The 16966-nt window shown below is 45.1% G+C and overlaps 1 protein-coding gene across 7 annotated transcripts in view; it reads left to right on the top strand.

Moving 5' to 3' along the window:
• Positions 1 to 8971, top strand: part of LOC122543404 (calcitonin gene-related peptide type 1 receptor-like) — a 196284-nt gene extending 187313 nt beyond the window's left edge. For all 7 annotated transcript variants that reach the window (XM_087985428.1, XM_087985430.1, XM_087985429.1 and 4 more), the window contains 4 exons: positions 1380 to 1446; positions 2760 to 2978; positions 4386 to 4427; positions 6278 to 8971. In XM_087985428.1, coding sequence (XP_087841554.1) covers positions 1380 to 1446; positions 2760 to 2978; positions 4386 to 4427; positions 6278 to 6484 — 535 coding nt within the window. In that variant the 3' untranslated portion in view covers positions 6485 to 8971. The remainder of the gene's footprint in view (positions 1 to 1379; positions 1447 to 2759; positions 2979 to 4385; positions 4428 to 6277) is intronic.
• The last annotated feature ends 7995 nt before the right edge of the window (positions 8972 to 16966 follow it).

Below are 16966 nucleotides of genomic sequence, written 5' to 3'. Positions count from 1 at the left end.
TTCCCCTTCCTTATAATTCCAGCAGTCCCAATGGATAGACCAGTCCTAAGCTCAAGGATGTCTTCATGGCCAAATGGGATTTGGAGATCTAAAAAATGGTGACCACCTCTTTGGAAAAGGAGATTGTAGCCTCTCCCTTCAGCCATTTCAGATGGCAGTTAAGAGTCAATGCCATTGCAGTGGGTTTGGAGTTATTTCAAGGCCAGATCAGGTAAGGACAGCAGAGCATTAGAGAACCAGGAGGTTTTTAAAAAGAAAAATCATGATGGTTTATTAATTGATTTTAATTTCCATCAGGTGCTGTGGTGGGATTTGAACTCATTTCCCCAAGGGTTTAGCCTGGATCTCTGATTTACACATCCAGTAACATTGCCATTCCCCCATCATTTCCCAACTTCCCCTTTAGTATCAAGTCCTGGGCTTTTGTCTAGCTCACTTTGAGCTTCCAGCTTTTCCAGTAAAAATCACATGGTGTGAGGTCAGGCTGGGGGCACAGAAAACGATGCTGCGGTCAGTCGCTCCTGTCACTGCTCACTAATTTGGTCAAAACAAAATACTGGAGATGCTGCAAAACAAACACAGAATTTGCTGGACAAACTCAGCAGGTCTGGCAGCATCTGTGGAGAAAGAGACAGAGTTAATGTTTTGAGTCCAGCATGACTTCTTCAGAAGCGGTTCACTGCCTGATGGTTAACACAATCTGTGAGCTGTTTCAACACCAACACGAACGTTCAAGCGTGGACTGCAACAGTTCAAGAAAGCAGTTCACAACCACTTTCTCCAGGGTAACTGGGGAGCTCTAGCTCAGAGACAGGGACACAATCCACTGTGAAACCAATCACAAATCATCAAGTAAACTGGGGACAATAGTTTCTACAAGGTTTTAGATTAGATTACTTACAGTGTTGAAACAGGCCCTTCAGCCCAACAAGTCCACACCGCCCCGCCGAAGCGCAACCCACCCATACCCCTACATTTACCCCTTCACCTAACACTACGGGCAATTGAGCATGGCCAATTCACCTGACCTGCACATCTTCGGACTGTGGGAGGAAACCGGAGCACCCGGAGGAAACCCATACAGACACGGGGAGAACGTGCAAACTCCACACAGTCAGTTGCCTGAGGTGGGAATTGAACCTGGGTCTCTGGCGCTGTGAGGCAGCAGTGCTAACCACTGTGCCACCGTGCCGCCCCTCTCTTCTTAGATGCAATGCTCCATCCTTGCTGTGTCCTTCCAGCCTACTCTTCTCAGGTAGAGGGTGACGTTTCCTGGGGTCAGTTCAATAATGCAACAGCCCTGCATGGATGTATCAACAAAATGTTGGGAATTGATTGGTTCATTTCAGCAACTGAATCTGCTCTTCTGTTTTCTCTAGTTGCTGGATCAGTTCAGGCACACATCTCCTGTACGTCATTCATGGCCCAATATGTACGGCCTTATTGGTATGTACCTTATTCCATTTTTTAAACTCAGCATGAACCAATTTAAGATGAGGGCAAGATTTGGGAAAATCTGCACAAGTATATCAAAGGGAAGAGAATAACCACAGAAAAAGGAGGGAACAAAGCAGCAATCTGTGTGTGAAGCCAGAGGACACTGGGAGAGTGTTAAACAAGTACTTGACATCTGACTTCACTGAGGAGAGATGAATTCAAAAAATGGACTGTGAGGTTCTTGAGCAGATTGATATATGAAGCAAGGAGGTATTGGAGGTTTTGAAGGGTTGTATCTCAAGCTGCTGTGGGAGACGAGGGAGACAAACAAAAACTAGAGGTGCCTGATTCCAAGGTAGACAAGCAGTAGGCTGGAAGGACACAGCAAGGATGGAGCAGTGCATCTGAGAAGAGAGGCTGGATAGGCTCGGGTTATTTTCCATGGAGCAGTGAAGGTTAAGGGTGTATAAGGTTATGAGTCCTGATAGAGGTGTATAAGGTTATGAGGGACATGGACAGGGTGAATAGAAAGCAGCTATGCCCCTTACTCGAAGGGTCGATAACAAGGGGCATAATTTTAAAGTGAAAGGCAGGAGTTGTAGACGGGATTTAACAAAATGTTTTTTCACTAAGGGTGGTGGGGGACTGGAATGCATTGCCTGGGATGGTAGTTGAGGTGAGAAACCTCCTAATCTTGGATGAGCCCTTGAAATGTCATAACATTCAAGGCTATGGGCCTAGTACATGAAAATGGAACCAGTGTAGGTAGTAGTGTATTTTTTGGCAGTACAGACTCAATGGGCCGAAAGACTTCTTCTGCATTGAATGATTCTATGATTCTCTGAGCCGAGAGTACACTTGCTCAGCTCACCAACTACAGCCATCAGGAATTTCCCAGTTCTCCCAGGGCTGGGGGCTCATGATGGCCCCACTGACTTCAGTCTCCTTGGGATGGGGAGCGTGAAAACTGTCAGGGTCCCAACTCCTAGGAGCTGTATAAGGAGCCAGTATCGTTTCGCAGTCAGATTGTCAATCAGTGCTGATTTACCCTCAGTAAAGTTCCAGTTGGTCCCCATGAAATCGTTCCATGCATGTGAGTGCTTGGAAGGGCCGGGACTGAGCTGTGACTGGGAACTCAAGAGGGTGGCACTGGCAAAGCACAACAGGTCAGGCAGCATCTGAGGAGCAGGAGAGTCAGCGTTTCAGGCAAAAGCCCTTCAAGCAGCCCTCTGTCTGTGAACCACTGAGGGCTGGACTGAGGATTGATTGATTTGGATGCCATTGTTTATCTCTCATAACTCTCTGTTTGCCCTGTCTCCCAGGTCAACCTGTTTTTTCTACTCAACATTGTTCGAGTTCTTATCACAAAGCTGAGGGTGACCCACCAGGCGCAGTCGAAAGCCTACATGAAGGTGGTACGAGCCACATTGATTCTGGTGCCATTGCTTGGCATTCAGTATGTGCTGGTTCCAGCAAAGCCCAAGGGGCACATTACCGGAGAGATTTATGAACATGTGATGCACATCTGTCTACATTATCAGGTAAAGTATCCTCATGGATTCTAGTGGACAACCAGACCATGACCAATGCCCAGCTTCCTGTTAGGGTGAGGGCTGAGCCCTATTGACATGCTGTCTGCCGTAAAACCAATCCAAACCCTACCTTTGTGCCGCTCACAAACCACCTGAATCATGAGCAATGGGCATACAGCTGGGGCATGTATAGGGCAAAGTATCACTAGTGTGCATCACCAGCTACCCTACACAGAGGGGACAGAGGAAGATCCCAGGCTCTGTTTGGGGACTGAGCTGCTCTCATCTGAAACAGGCTTAGATTTGGTATTGGTGCAAAATTAGCCTTGGGGTGCTGCTCCTGACCACTGTGCAGTGACTCCTGCTTGTCACTTGGCTGAGATGCTGAAGGATGTCTCATGAGGGCAACACTCTGGAAAAAGCAGAGAAGTGGTTTGATTTTGTTTAACATTGCAACTCAGATAAAACAGTTGGCATCCTTGAATTTAAGTTTGGAGCCTAAATGGGGATACCGTACCACAGATTTAAAAACAACTGTAATCTGCCTATCCATCTGGTTCTGTCCAGCAGATGTTCTGGTGATATCTCAGCTCTGTTTGTTTCCAGTCTATAGGCCATGATCTGTTTTGTACTGCAAACCTGTATATTGGTAACACTATATCATGATGGCACAGTAGAGCCACACTCCCAAACAACCACCCTTCCATCGATGTATCCCCATTCGCGAGATAGGATCCAGGTTGTCCCTGGGACTTCCTCACATGCAGAGCTCCACAGTCCAATTGGTCACTGTCTGATGTTACCAGCTTGTGGGTGGGGAACTAATCCATAAGGAGAGAGAGAGCCAGGCGATGGATCACGCAAATATCAGCATGTTCCAAGGTCAATTTGATGGACTATGGTCCTTGTCATATCAATGATTTACTGACTTTCATGTTCCTAGATCCCCTAAACCACATTGTAACCTACTTGAGAAGTCTGTTCCTGTTGAAACTTTATTGCTGGAACAGCACAGCAGGTCAGGCAGCATCCAGGGAACAGGAGATTCGACGTTTCGGGCACAGGCCCTTCTTCAGGAAGAAGGGCCTGTGCCCGAAACGTCGAATCTCCTGTTCCCTGGATGCTGCCTGACCTGCTGTGCTGTTCCAGCAATAAAGTTTCAACTTTGATCTCCAGCATCTGCAGACCTCACTTTCTCCTCGAAGTCTGTTCCTGTTCCAGTGTGACTAATTCACGCACAACTGATTCTTCACATTTGAACAGTCCAGCCCATTCCAAATTGCAGAGGGTTAGCTGCTTCTGAACTGAAATACCTGACAGACTTGATCTCCCAGAGCTGGGAGAATGACTGGGCTTGACTGGATAAGGAACTCTCAAATGCAGCGAAGTGACAAATAAATCTGCTTTCTTTCACAGGCGATACCAGTGACAACGATATTCTGCTTTTATAATGGAGAGGTGAGTTTGACCTCCACAATGCCCATTCAAGTCGAATTCCTGTTCCTAGTACAATGTTTCTGCTGCCAAGATTGCTCATCTGGGATGGTTTTAATTTATTCTTTCGTGGGATGCTGGCATCGTGGGGAAGGCCGGCATTTGTTGTCCATCCCTTGTTGCCTTTGAACTGAGGGGCTTGCTTGGCCATTTCAGAAGACAGTTAAGAATTGAACATATTGGAGTCACATGTAGGCCAGGCCAGATAAGGACAGCAATTTCCTTCCCTAAAGGACATTTGTGCACAAGATGAGTTTTTACGGCAATTGATGATGGTGAGGCCAACTTTATATTTCAATTTAGTCAACGAATTTAAATTCCAGATGCCATGAACCCATGTCCCCAGGGCATTAACCTGGCCCTCTAGGCCACTATACCACCGTCTCTACTTTTTGGGGACCAGGATGTCAGTGGGAACTTGAGTCTATGAATTATAAATGATTGGGGATTGCTCACTAACTTCCCAATCTGCTGTATGCAACACTGGACACACTGACTGCAAGAGCCTGTTGCTCAGGAATCATAACCTTGGGATGAACTAGCTTTGTATTCATTTGCGTGGTGCTGGAAAAGCACAGCAGGTCAGGTAGCATCCGAGGAGCCAGAAAATCGACGCTTTGGGCAAAAACCCTTCATCAGGAAATGGCTTTTGCCCGAAACATCGATTTTCCTGCTCCTCGGATGCTACCTGATCTGCTGTGCTTTTCCAGCACCACTCTAATCTTGACTCTCATCTCCAGCGTCTGATGTACACTCACGCCTTGCTTTGGTTTTGGCCCTGGGACTACCCAGCTGTTACGGGGCTTGGGCAGGGTCTCTACCTTCAAGAAAACTTTAGCTGATTCAACTATAGTAGTTGTTACAAAATATCAGAAATAGGAGGAACAGAGGACTTGGTACATCCCTGCCAGGCAATATGATCATGGCTGATCTTCATTCTCGACTCCACTTTTCCACCCTCTCTCTGTCGATTCCATGAGACCAAACATCTGTCTGTGCCAGCCTTGAATCGATTCAATAATTGAGCATCCACACCTTCTGGGGCAGAGAATCCCAAAGATTCACAACCTTCTGAGTGAAGACATTTCTCCACATCTCAGTCTGAAATGATCAATCCCTTTTCTCATGTTCCAGGTTCCCCAACCAGGGGACATAACTTCTCAGTATCCGCCCCAAAAAGCCCCTTCAGAATCTTGAGGTGATCACCTCTTGCTCTGCCAAACTCCAGCCTCCCATCAGAGGTCCCAGCCAGCAATCTGCTGAATCTTCTCCCGATGTGCAGCTGGAAGAACCTCAAAGGCTGATGTTTCAAAGTTGTCAAGAGTCCAACAATAGCCATACTATCTATAAAAGGCAATAATGGCTTTAGTGAAGCCTCCCCTCCATGCTGCTACTCTGTAAGATTGACATTACTGCTCTCATTCGCCTGAAGGTGATACTTGGATGGTCAGTGGATACCCCATCTCCCCAGCCCAGTTTCCAGTCATGCAGAGGGGAGTGGTCACCAGCCTTCTCTGCTGGAGTAGAGAGAGGAAACTCTGGGTGCTGGTAGGCCTCTGCAGCAGACTCTTGTGTCTATCATTGTACATGCTGACTTAGAGCAGTCCTCTGAGAAAATTCCAGCCCGGAGAGGTCTTGAAAAAAACTGGCCAATGCAGTACAGTTTCCCTCCTTTCTGCCTAATGTGCAGTGTTCCCATGTGAGGCAAGAACAATGAGAGGTATTTGCTCAATATTGCTCTCACAAATAGTGGAAGCTTGTTGACATTCTGGTCACTGAGATATGTTTGGACTAACAGGGCCTTTTTCCTTTAGGTGCAAAGTGCGTTTAAAAGGCAGTGGTCACAGTACAAGGTCCAATGCAGCCACCAATTAACAAGCACAGATATCTCACACTCCAATGCAACGTCTGTGACAGAGATCGCAAGATATATGCTCACCCAGCCCACGAATAGCAACCACCTCAACAGCAAAAGCTGCCCTGAGACTGTTGCAGTGAAAGTGCCAGGCATCCACATGTGAATGAAAATCAAGACCACCACCAGGTCTCTCAGGCTTTCTTCAATATCTTCGCAGTAGAGAGAGAAAAATGGCTTTCCTTTTTATACAGCATGACCCTATGGCTTCGGAATCTTTTGGTGGTCTAATTACAAGGAATTGTTGGAGGTTTAATTCTTGTTATGTATCAAATTGATGTATATGTTGATGTTTCTGTAACCCAGTGACTCACTCGTTATGCTACTTGGGAGATTTTCTGAACTGTTCAAAACGTCAGGCATGAAAAATGGTCCAGGAAGAAAGGCCTTAAGATTGGAATTACTGTTCTGAAAATTCAGAAGTTATAGAAGTATTTTGACACTGCCTTTAACATAGCATGAGGCACTGCTGGACACACTATGACACTTTGGTGAACTTGTGACAAAATCAGTTTTGGGGCAGCACGGTGGCTCAGTGGTTAGCACTGCTGCCTCACAGCACCCGGGACTCAAGTCCAATCCCAACTTTGGGCAACTGTCTGTGTGGAGTTTGCATGTTCTACCCGTGTCTGCGTAGGTTCCCTCTGGATGGTCCGGTTTCCTCCCACAAGTTAGGTGTATTGACCATACTAAATTGCCCCGTAGTTTCCAGGGATGTACAGGCTAAGTAGATTAGACATGGGGAATGCAGGGAATGGGGTGTTGGGGAGGGGCGTGGATCTGGTTGGGATGCTCTTCACAGGGTCGGTGTGGATTCAATGGGCGGAATGCCTGCTTCCACATTGTAGGGATTCTATGATTTCCTGTCTTTCTGTAAAATTAGTACGAGAGCCAGTTTATGCATTTAAGGATAATGCATTTCAGTTGACCCTTGCATAGTTTCAGGACATCTCAACATGCTTCATAATGCACTTTAGAGCTACAATCAGTGTTCTTTGGTTGAAAAATATGAGCTTACATCTTGCTGTGAATCATTTCCATTCAGTAGTCTCTAGTAAACCATAATACATCATTTGATGCATGACTCCCAGGAATACTTGGGCCAGCTGGCTAGTACCAACTGAATTGAGGCCTTACTCAGGCCTCTCTCCACCTTTGAGAATCTAGGGATTTCTGCTCATTACCTTCTACTGAGGCAGGAATACTATACCTGATGTTTTCTGCCCGTTCTCTCAGGGAATGACCTCTGTTGAATTATATACATAGCTCAACAATAACTTGCCAAGGATCTTTAGACAGTGAAATAACTCCACAGATGCCTGTAACCCATCACCATCACTTTATTTACACGTGCATGGTACACGTGCATGAGAGCCAGCTCATTTTCTTTTTTTTCTTTTTTCCCCCCTACACTACCACCTGACACTCCTGTTTATAACTGTCTGCCAGGGCTCCCTGATTGGGCACGGTTAACAGCCCCAATCGGGCAACTCATATTCTATTAGATCCACCTGCTGGACCTTTTCACAATGGCTGTAGACAGCACCTCCCAAACTCACAACCACTGGAAGGACAAAGACTAGGAAACACCAGCACCTGCAAGTTCCACTCACCATCATGACTGGGAGGTATGTTACAGTTCCTTCAGTGTCACTGGGTCAAAATCCTGGAATTTCCTCCCTTATGACATTGTGGGTTTACCTACAGCACATGGACCAAAGGCAGTTCACCACCACCTTCTCAAGGGCAAGGAGAGATGGGCAATAAATGCTGATCCAGCCAGTCCCCAAATGAATTCAAACAAAATCTGGGAAGCACAGTCAGACATGAACGGCTTGCTTATGTCTCCACCTTGGAAAATCCTTCATTATAGTCCAGAGATTTTTCTCCCCCCCCCCCCCCCCCCCAGCTTTCAGGGGCTAGAAATCAGACAATGTGAAGTCTGGGTCTGTAAACAGGGGAGAAAGTGAGCACTGCAGATGCTGGCGATCAGGGTTGAGTGTGTGGTGCTGGAAAAGCGCAGCAGGTCAGGCAGCAGCTGAGGAGCAGCAGAATCGACATTTGGAGAATAAACCTTTCATCAGGAATAAGGGGGTGGCTCAAGGAGGTTGAGAGATTGGGAGGGGGTTGGGGCTGGGGCAAAGGTAGCTGGGAATGCGATAGGGAAATGAAGGTGGGGGAGAAGGTGATATATCGGAGAGGAGGGTGAAGCAGATAGATGGGAAAGGTGATGGATAGGTCAGGAGGGTGGTGCCTCTCTCTACAAGGATCCTTCCTTGGGCCGCTCCCACTTTCCTGATAAAGGGCTTATGCCCGAAACATCGATTCTCCTGCTCCTTGGATACAGATGTGCTTTTCCAGCACCACTCTGTAAATAGGGGAACTGAGTGATAAGTATCATTCAGTCTCCACTTCCCAGTTTCTGATTCGGACTTTGTACTTACAATATTAATCACACATTACTTGATCCCCAGCATTCTGGAATCTTCACATGTGAATGCTTACTTGTTAACCATTTCTGAATCTTTCAGCTTAATGTTGGTCTGTTTGTGAATCTGAAAGAGGTTAAAATAAACCATGGAATATTGCTGGTTGGAATTGTGATAGCTCTGAAAATCAGTCAGGGTTCAGCACCGTGCGCTATCCATGCACTTCTGCTAGGAACTCTGTGCAAAGGCATTGGGAAAACTCTGCTGTGGAGCACTCCAAGGCCGAAGAGCCCAATGATTTCTCACATTTAATTTTGAAGGATAGCCAGCAAGAAAGGCAACAGTTCCGGGTCCAATGGGGACAAAATGAAATGAGAGGTTCAATTCCCAGCCTCCATCTAGGGGCGAAGATGGATCTGCTCTGTACCATGCCCCAAGGAGAGGTTGGAAAAGGAGCTACATTCTTCTTTTGCTTTTGAGTGCCTTGCATTCTCTCACCAGAATGTCTCCCTCTCTGCCTTTTCTCCTGAAGCCTGCTCCTATCCTCCTCATTGTTTAATACATCTCTGAGTTTTGTGTCATCTGTCAACTTGAACATTTTACCAAGTCTGAGTCTTTTTTGGTCCAGAAGTGCCAATGACACAGTTGTTGTGACATTAGCATAGAGTCGTGCGTAGGGACCATGTGGAATTGTTGACGCAGCTGACTCCACAGGAATTGTCCACACAGGAAATCTTCCATTAGCAGGTGTTCAAGTTGGATATTCACTGGGTTCCAACTCACCTATTAGTTACCCAGGAAAGGTTAGAGGATTAAAAACCTGCTTGAACTCCCAAGTGACTATTAAACTGAGCCCCTGGCTTACCCTCCCTTCTCACCCCCCACCCCAACACCCACCAGACTGGGCAACTTCTTCCCTGACCTACCGTGAGCACTCATCCATATGCTCATCCTCTCCACTCCTTAATTTTTCAGGATTCCTAGGACCTATTTACTCTGCTTCAGGAGAAAAGCTTCCTGGACAGGAATTTCTCAGGGAGTGTTCAAGCAGATCATTCAATAGTTTATAAGACTCAGCAAAAATTTATCCTGATTAAAAAGAATGACTCAACGAGAAGGAAGGAACCTGTGGTGAACAAAGGTGATCAAGGAACGTATCCTATCAAAGATTAAAGTGTGCAACGCAGTGAATACGCGTGATCGACCAGAGGATTGAGGTTGTTTTCAGAACCCAGCAGCAGAGGAATAAAAAGCGAGTAAAATGGAAGAACCTTTATTATGAAAATAAATAACCAGAAATATAAAAACCAACAGCAAGAGCTTTTAGAGAAAGAGAAAGCTAAAGTATGAGTGCAGGACCCTTGGAGGATGTGACTGGAGAATCAATAATAAGGAACAGGGAAATAGATAATCAGAGGATCCCTACAGTGACTGTCGCGTTGGCATTGACTCTCCAAAGAGCATCCCACACAGCCCCACCCTCCCACTTTATCCCTGTATCTCAATATTTCTCACGGCCAATCCACCGTAACCTGCACATCCCTCGGTACTATGGGACAATTTAGCACGGCCAATCCACCCTAACCTGCACATCCCTGGACACTATGGGTCAATTTAGCATGACCAATCCACCCTAACCTACACATCCCTGGGCACTATGGGACAATTTAGCACGGTCAATCCACCTTAACCTGCACATCCCTGGGTACTACGGGACAATTTAGCATGGCCAATCCACCCTAACCTACACATCCCTGGACACTACGGGACAGTTTAGCATGGCCAATCCACCCTGACCTTCATATCCTTGGACACTATGGAACAATTTAGCACGGCCAATCCACCCTAACCTGCACATCCCTGGACACGACGGGACAGTTTAGCATGGCCAATCCACCATAACCTGCACATCCCTGGACACTACGGGACAGTTTAGCATGGCCAATCCACCCTAACCTGCACATCCCTGGACACTATGGGACAATTTAGCATGGCCAATCCACCATAACATGCACATCCCTGGACACTACGGGACAATTTAGCATGGCCAATCCATCCTAACCTGCACATACCTGGACACTATGGGACAATTTAGCATGGCCAATCCACCCTAACCTGCACATCCCTGGACACGATGGGACAGTTTAGCATGGCCAATCCACCCTAACCTGTACATCCCTGGACACTATGGGACAATTTAGCATGGCCAATCCATCCTAACCTGCACATCCCTGGACACTATGGGACAATTTAGCACGGCCAATCCACCCTAACCTGCACATCCCTGGACACTATGGGACAATTTAGCATGGCCAATCCACCCTAACCTACATATCCCTGGACACTATGGGACAATTTAGCATGGCCAATCCACCCTAACCTGCACATCCCTGGACACTATGGGATAAATTAGCACGGCCAATCCACCCTAACCTGCACATTCCTGGGCACTATGGGGCAATTTAGCATGGCCAATCCACCCTAACCTGCACACCCTTGAGCTGTAGGAGGAAACCGGAGCACCTGAAGGAATCCCATGCAGACATGGGGAGAATGTGTAAACTCCACACAGATAATGGCTCAAGGCTGAAACCTTGAAATTGAAACCAATATTTTGCATTAGTCTTCATGGACACTATAAACATCCCAATATATCCTAGAAGCAAGGTGCTAATGGGAGGAAACAGGATAAAGTAATCAACTCATGAAACAAAACGTGGACAAGTTGTCAGGACCTGATGACCCATATCCAAGGATTTTAAAGGAAGTGGCTGCAGAGTTAGTGAAGCGTTGAGCAAAATATTCCAGGCTTCAGTGGATTCTAGGAGGATTCAAGCAGATTGGAAAACTGCCCCTGTTCAAAGACTGAAAGCGGGCAATTATAGACGAGTTAACCTAACCTCTGGTGTTGGGAAATGCTGGAGTACATTATTAAGGAAAAAAAGGAGGAAATTTAGAAAAGCTTAATGTAATCAAACAGAGTTAACACGGTTTTGTGAAAAGGAAATCATGTTCGACAAATTGGTTTTGTTCGTTTGAAGAATCAATGAGCAGCCTTGAGAAAGGGGAACCAGTAAATGGTTTTTCAGAAGGCATTTGATAAGATATCACATATTGCATAAGATAGGATTGCAAGGTATTGGAGGGCACTATATTAGCATGCATTAAGGATTTGTGAACAAATAGAAGACTGAGTTGGGATTAATGGGTCTTTTTTAGAAAGCTGTAACTAGTGAAGTATAACAAGGATCATTCAGAGAGTCATACTACATGGAAACAGACCCTTCGGTCCAACCAGTTCATGCTGACCATAATCTCAAACTAAATTAGTCCCACCAGCCTGCTCCTGACCCATATCCCTCCAAACCTATCCTGTTTATGTAATTATAGATAATTTACTATCTCTGTTAATGACTTGGAGGAGGGGGCAGAGAGTAATGTTTCCAAATCTACTGGTGATACAGAAATAGGTGACAGGGCATGTTGTGATGAGGACCTAAGCGATCTGTTAGATACATATGTTGAGTGAGTGGGAAAACAATTGGCAGCTGGAGTTTATTAGGAAAGTATGAGGTCATGCACTTTAGTAGGACGAATGAAAAGACAGACTATTATTGAAACAGATAGAGATTCCAAAAATGTGCAGCACAGAGGGGGCTGGGTATTCTTGTGCGTGAAACACAAAAAATTATCAGGCATAGTAACTAAAAAGGCAAATGGAATTTTGATTTTTATTTCCAGGGTATTGGAGTTTAAAAGCAGAAGACCTGTTATGATTGTACAGGCTGTTGATGAGGCCAACACCTGGATTATTGTGAACATTTAAGAAAATATGTTCTGGCATTGATGGCAGTTGAAAAGTGATTCACTCTGCTGATCTCTGGGACGAAGGGGTTGACTTATTAAAAACAGCAAAGCAGGTTAGGCCATTATTCGTTAGAGCTTAGAAGAATGCAAGATTCTTCGAACATTATTGCAAGATTATTGTAATTTGCAAGATTCTGAGGGGGCTTGACAGGGTAGATGTTGAAAAGATTTTTCCAATAGCAGGGAAATGTTGAACTAGGGGGTATAGTTTTAAAAAAGTGTCCCCTTATTCTGTCACTGAGCTGTGAAGGAAATTTCTTCTCTCAGAGTCTAGTGAATGTCTAGAAGTTTCTACCGCAGAGACTTGCGGAGACGAGATCATTGAAAGTATAGAAAGAGGTGGTTGATAGATTTTTGAACAATCAAGGCTATGAGGAGCTGGCACAAAAGAAGAGTTGAAGCCTGGGCAGATCAGCCATGATCTTGTAGAAAGGTGGGGTAGTCTAGGGCTAAATGGCCTACTCCTGTTCCTATTTGTTATGGGGTTATGTTGATCGTCTCTGAAAGTACTTTTTTTTGTGTACAATCAGAATTGGAAATTGGGGTTCCAATCCTGATTGGAAAATCTGAGAGGGCATATCTCTAAAACAGCAGTGGTCTGAACACCAATACCAGGAACACCAGAGCACACACCCTTCCAGTCTGAAGAACAACTGGTTACCACTACCCCCTGCTTCTGGTTCTTAACCGCATTTCTATACATGTCAAAAGGGTCCCCATAATCCCACGAGTTTAAGTTTGACAACAAGTGTGTGTGAAGCTTAATCAGGTATCTTTAAAACATCCACAAACACAGCAGCAACTGCATTAGCCTCGTTAACCCTGTTTGCTATTTCATTTAATAACTCAATGGCCAAACACAATCTGCCTTCAACAAATTCATGCTGTATTACGCTGCATTTTTCCAAATGCCAAACCACTTTGCCTCAGGTGATTGCCTCGAAAGTTTTCCCCACCAGCAGTGTTGCCTGGTCTGCAATTGCTAGGTTTAACCATCTCCTTTTTCTAAAAAGAAACAGGGCTGTAACATTATAATTGTCTAGTTCGCTGGTATATCCAGATATTGAAAGATTGGTCAAATCCTCTGCAACTTCCATACTTAGTTACCCAGTAACCTCTGATACCTCCCATTCAGACCAGTTAACAATTCACTTGGATGTAAAACCTCTTTAATTTCACCCAATCTTTCTCCAGCAAACAGAGACACAAATAGAAAGCGATCAAAAAGCTCAGCAGGTTTGGCAGCATCTGTGGAGAGAAATCAGAGTGATCTTTTCAGGTCGAGTGACCCTTCCACAGACCTGATGGTAGCTAGGAAATGTTCTTCCAGCTTGCACTGAGCTTCACTGGAGCACTGCAGCAAGCCTGAGACAGAGATGTTGGTCAGATGTTGTGTTAAAGTGGAAGGCAATTGGAAGTCTTTTTTGCGGACAGAACGTAGGTGTTCTGTGAAGCAGTCACGCAGTCGACGCTCAACAACGGTGCTGAGGAATCTTTGGTTGAGGAAGAAGGTGGACATTTCAGAGGCGCCCTTATCGAAGTTGGTCTCGTCGGAACATATACAATGGGAGGATGGAATGAAGTCTTTACAGGAAACAGAGTGGGAGGATGTGTAGTCCAGGTAGCTGTGGGAGTCGATGGGTTTATTGTGGATATTGGTGGCCAGGCAAAAGTGAGGACTGCAGGTGCTGGAAACAAGAGTTTAGATCAGAGGGCGGCACGGTAGCACAGTGGTTAGCACTGCTGCTTCACAGCGCCAGAGATCCGGGTTCATTTCCCGCCTCAGGCGACTCTCTGTGTGGAGTTTGCACATTCTCCCCGTGTCTGCGTGGGTTTCCTCCGGGTGCTCCGGTTTCCTCCCACAATCCAAAAATGTGCAGGGGTTAGGTGAATTGGCCATGCTAAATTGCCCGTAGTGTTAGGTGAAGGGGTAAATGTAGGAGAATGGGTCTGGGTGGGTTACGCTTCGGCGGGTCGGTGTGGACTTGTTGGGCCGAAGGGCCTGTTTCCACACTGTAGGTAATCTAATCTAATCTAATCTAAGAGTGGCGCTGGAAAAGCACAGCAGGTCAGGCAGCATCCGAGGAGCAGGAAAATTGACGCTTCGGGCAAAAGCCTTTCATCAGGAATCCTGATGAAGGGCTTTTGCCCGAAACGTCGATATTGGTGGCCAGTCTATCCCCAGAAATGGAAACAGGTGTCGAAGAAGGGAAGGCTGGAAGAGAGGATAAACTAGGTGAAAGTGAGGGCAAGGTAGAAATTGGAAACAAAATCAGTAAACCATTCCAATTCTCGACGAGCAGCACCAATGATATCATCAATATATCTGAGAAAGAGTTGTGGGTGGGGGCCAGAATAGGACTGGAACAAGGAATGTTCCACATATTTCATGATGAGACAGGCATAACTAGGGGTCATGTGCATACCCAGGGCACAACATTCCCCCCCACCCCAACCTGAAGAAAATGAGAGGAGTTAAAAGAGAAGTTGTTGAGGGTGAAGATGAGCTCAGCCAAGTGGAAGAGGGTGGTGCTGGGTGGGCACAATTTTTTGCTTGACTTGTCCTTGTTCTTTTTTGTAACTATTCCAAACATGATATTGTGGTCACTGTTCCCTCAACACTCTCCTGCTGAAACATACTTCATTTCAGAAATTACTCTCCATCTGTACCCTTTACACAGTTACTATTCAAGAGTCTTACAAGATAATGGAAGTCCTCTATTATCACTGCTCTGTAGATCTAGCATCTTTTAATACTTTATCTCCAAATTTGCTCTTCTAACTCCTTCCCACGACTTAATTAACTGCAGCATAATGCTATTTTTTTTGTTCCATCATTCTGACCAAATATTGAACGAGTTTTGAGAAGATTTGTAGCTCAGGTTGAGGTTCTGGATGTTGGTTTGCTCGCTGTGCATTAAGTATTCAAACTCTGGAGATGGATGATGTAGTTAGCAACCAATCCCTAAAGCCAGGGGTATTCTATTTCCCTTTGGTTGAGGAACAATGGCAAATGTTTAAGAAAATAATTCATGCGCAGAGCAAAGAACATATCTCAATGATGAAGGAGGATTCTCGGAAGGTAATACGGCAAATGTGGTTAACCAGTGAAGTTAAGGATAGTATCAAATGGAAAGAACAACACACAATTTGGTAAAGATTAGTGATAATCCAGAGAATTGGGAAAGTTATAAAAAACTGACAAAAGATGGCCAAAAAAAGGGAGAAAATAAACTGAGAGTAAACTTAGAAGTAACATCAAGGCAGACATCAAAAGATTTTTTTTAAACCTATAAAAATTAAGAGTAGGCAGATGAGTTAAATACATACTTTGCATTAGTTGTCACTGTAGAAGACACAAACAGTACTCCAAACTTAATAAACAATCATGGGGCAAAGGAAGAGAGAAAGTAAATACAATAACTACCACTAGAGGAAAAATGCTTGGGCAACTAAAGGAGGTAAAGATTGATAAGTCCCATGGACCTGATGGGATGCTTCCTGGAATATTGGAGGAGCAAATGAGTGAACTGCAAAAATGGTTTATTCCAGTCTGGTGCAAGAGTACAAAGAGAACAGTGACTAGGAGGGACTGGTTATGGCCTAGGAGGGAAGTCAGAGATAGTATTTGATGCAAAAAAAAGGCGTGACAAAAAATAGATTTGAGGATTGAGAATAGTTAAGAAGGGGAAAATAGAGTATGAGAGTAAGCTTGTGGGGAACTGAAGAACAGACTGTTTAAGTTTCCAAAGGTATGTAAAAAGATTGGTGGAAACCAATGAAGGTCTCCTTCAATCATAAACAGGGAATTTATAATGGGGGACACAAAAATGGCTGACAAACTAATTCATACTTCACTTCTGTCTTCACAAAAGAGGACATGAATAACATCAGAAATAATGGGGAACACAGGGTTTATTGAGAGAGTGGAATTGAAGCAAATTAATAGAGAAATATGAGAGAATTAGTGGAACCCCTTGCAGAGATATTGGTATCATTGACAGTTGTGGGTGAGGTGCCAGAAGACTGGCAGTTGGCTAGTGTGGCACCATTATTTAAGAAAGGCTGCAATGAAAAGCCAGGGATCCATAGAGCGGTGAGTCTGACGTCAGTAGTGGTTAAGTCATTGGAGGGGATTCTGAGAGACAGGATCTGCATGCATTTGGAAAGACAGGGACTGATTAGAGATCGAGAGCATGGCTTTGTGCATGGGAAATCATGTCTTGCAAATGTGATTGAGCTTTTTTTGAAGAAGTTAGCAAAAAGATAGAAGAACACAGAGTGGTAGACAT

This window comes from Chiloscyllium plagiosum, unplaced genomic scaffold, assembly GCF_037043375.1.
Source record: "Chiloscyllium plagiosum isolate Xiang-an unplaced genomic scaffold, Cpla_swu_hap1 HiC_scaffold_53X, whole genome shotgun sequence".
In the NCBI taxonomy this organism is placed as follows: Eukaryota; Metazoa; Chordata; class Chondrichthyes; order Orectolobiformes; family Hemiscylliidae; genus Chiloscyllium; species Chiloscyllium plagiosum.
Note: the sequence above shows the minus strand (reverse complement) of the source record. Positions and strands in the feature narration are given on the sequence as shown.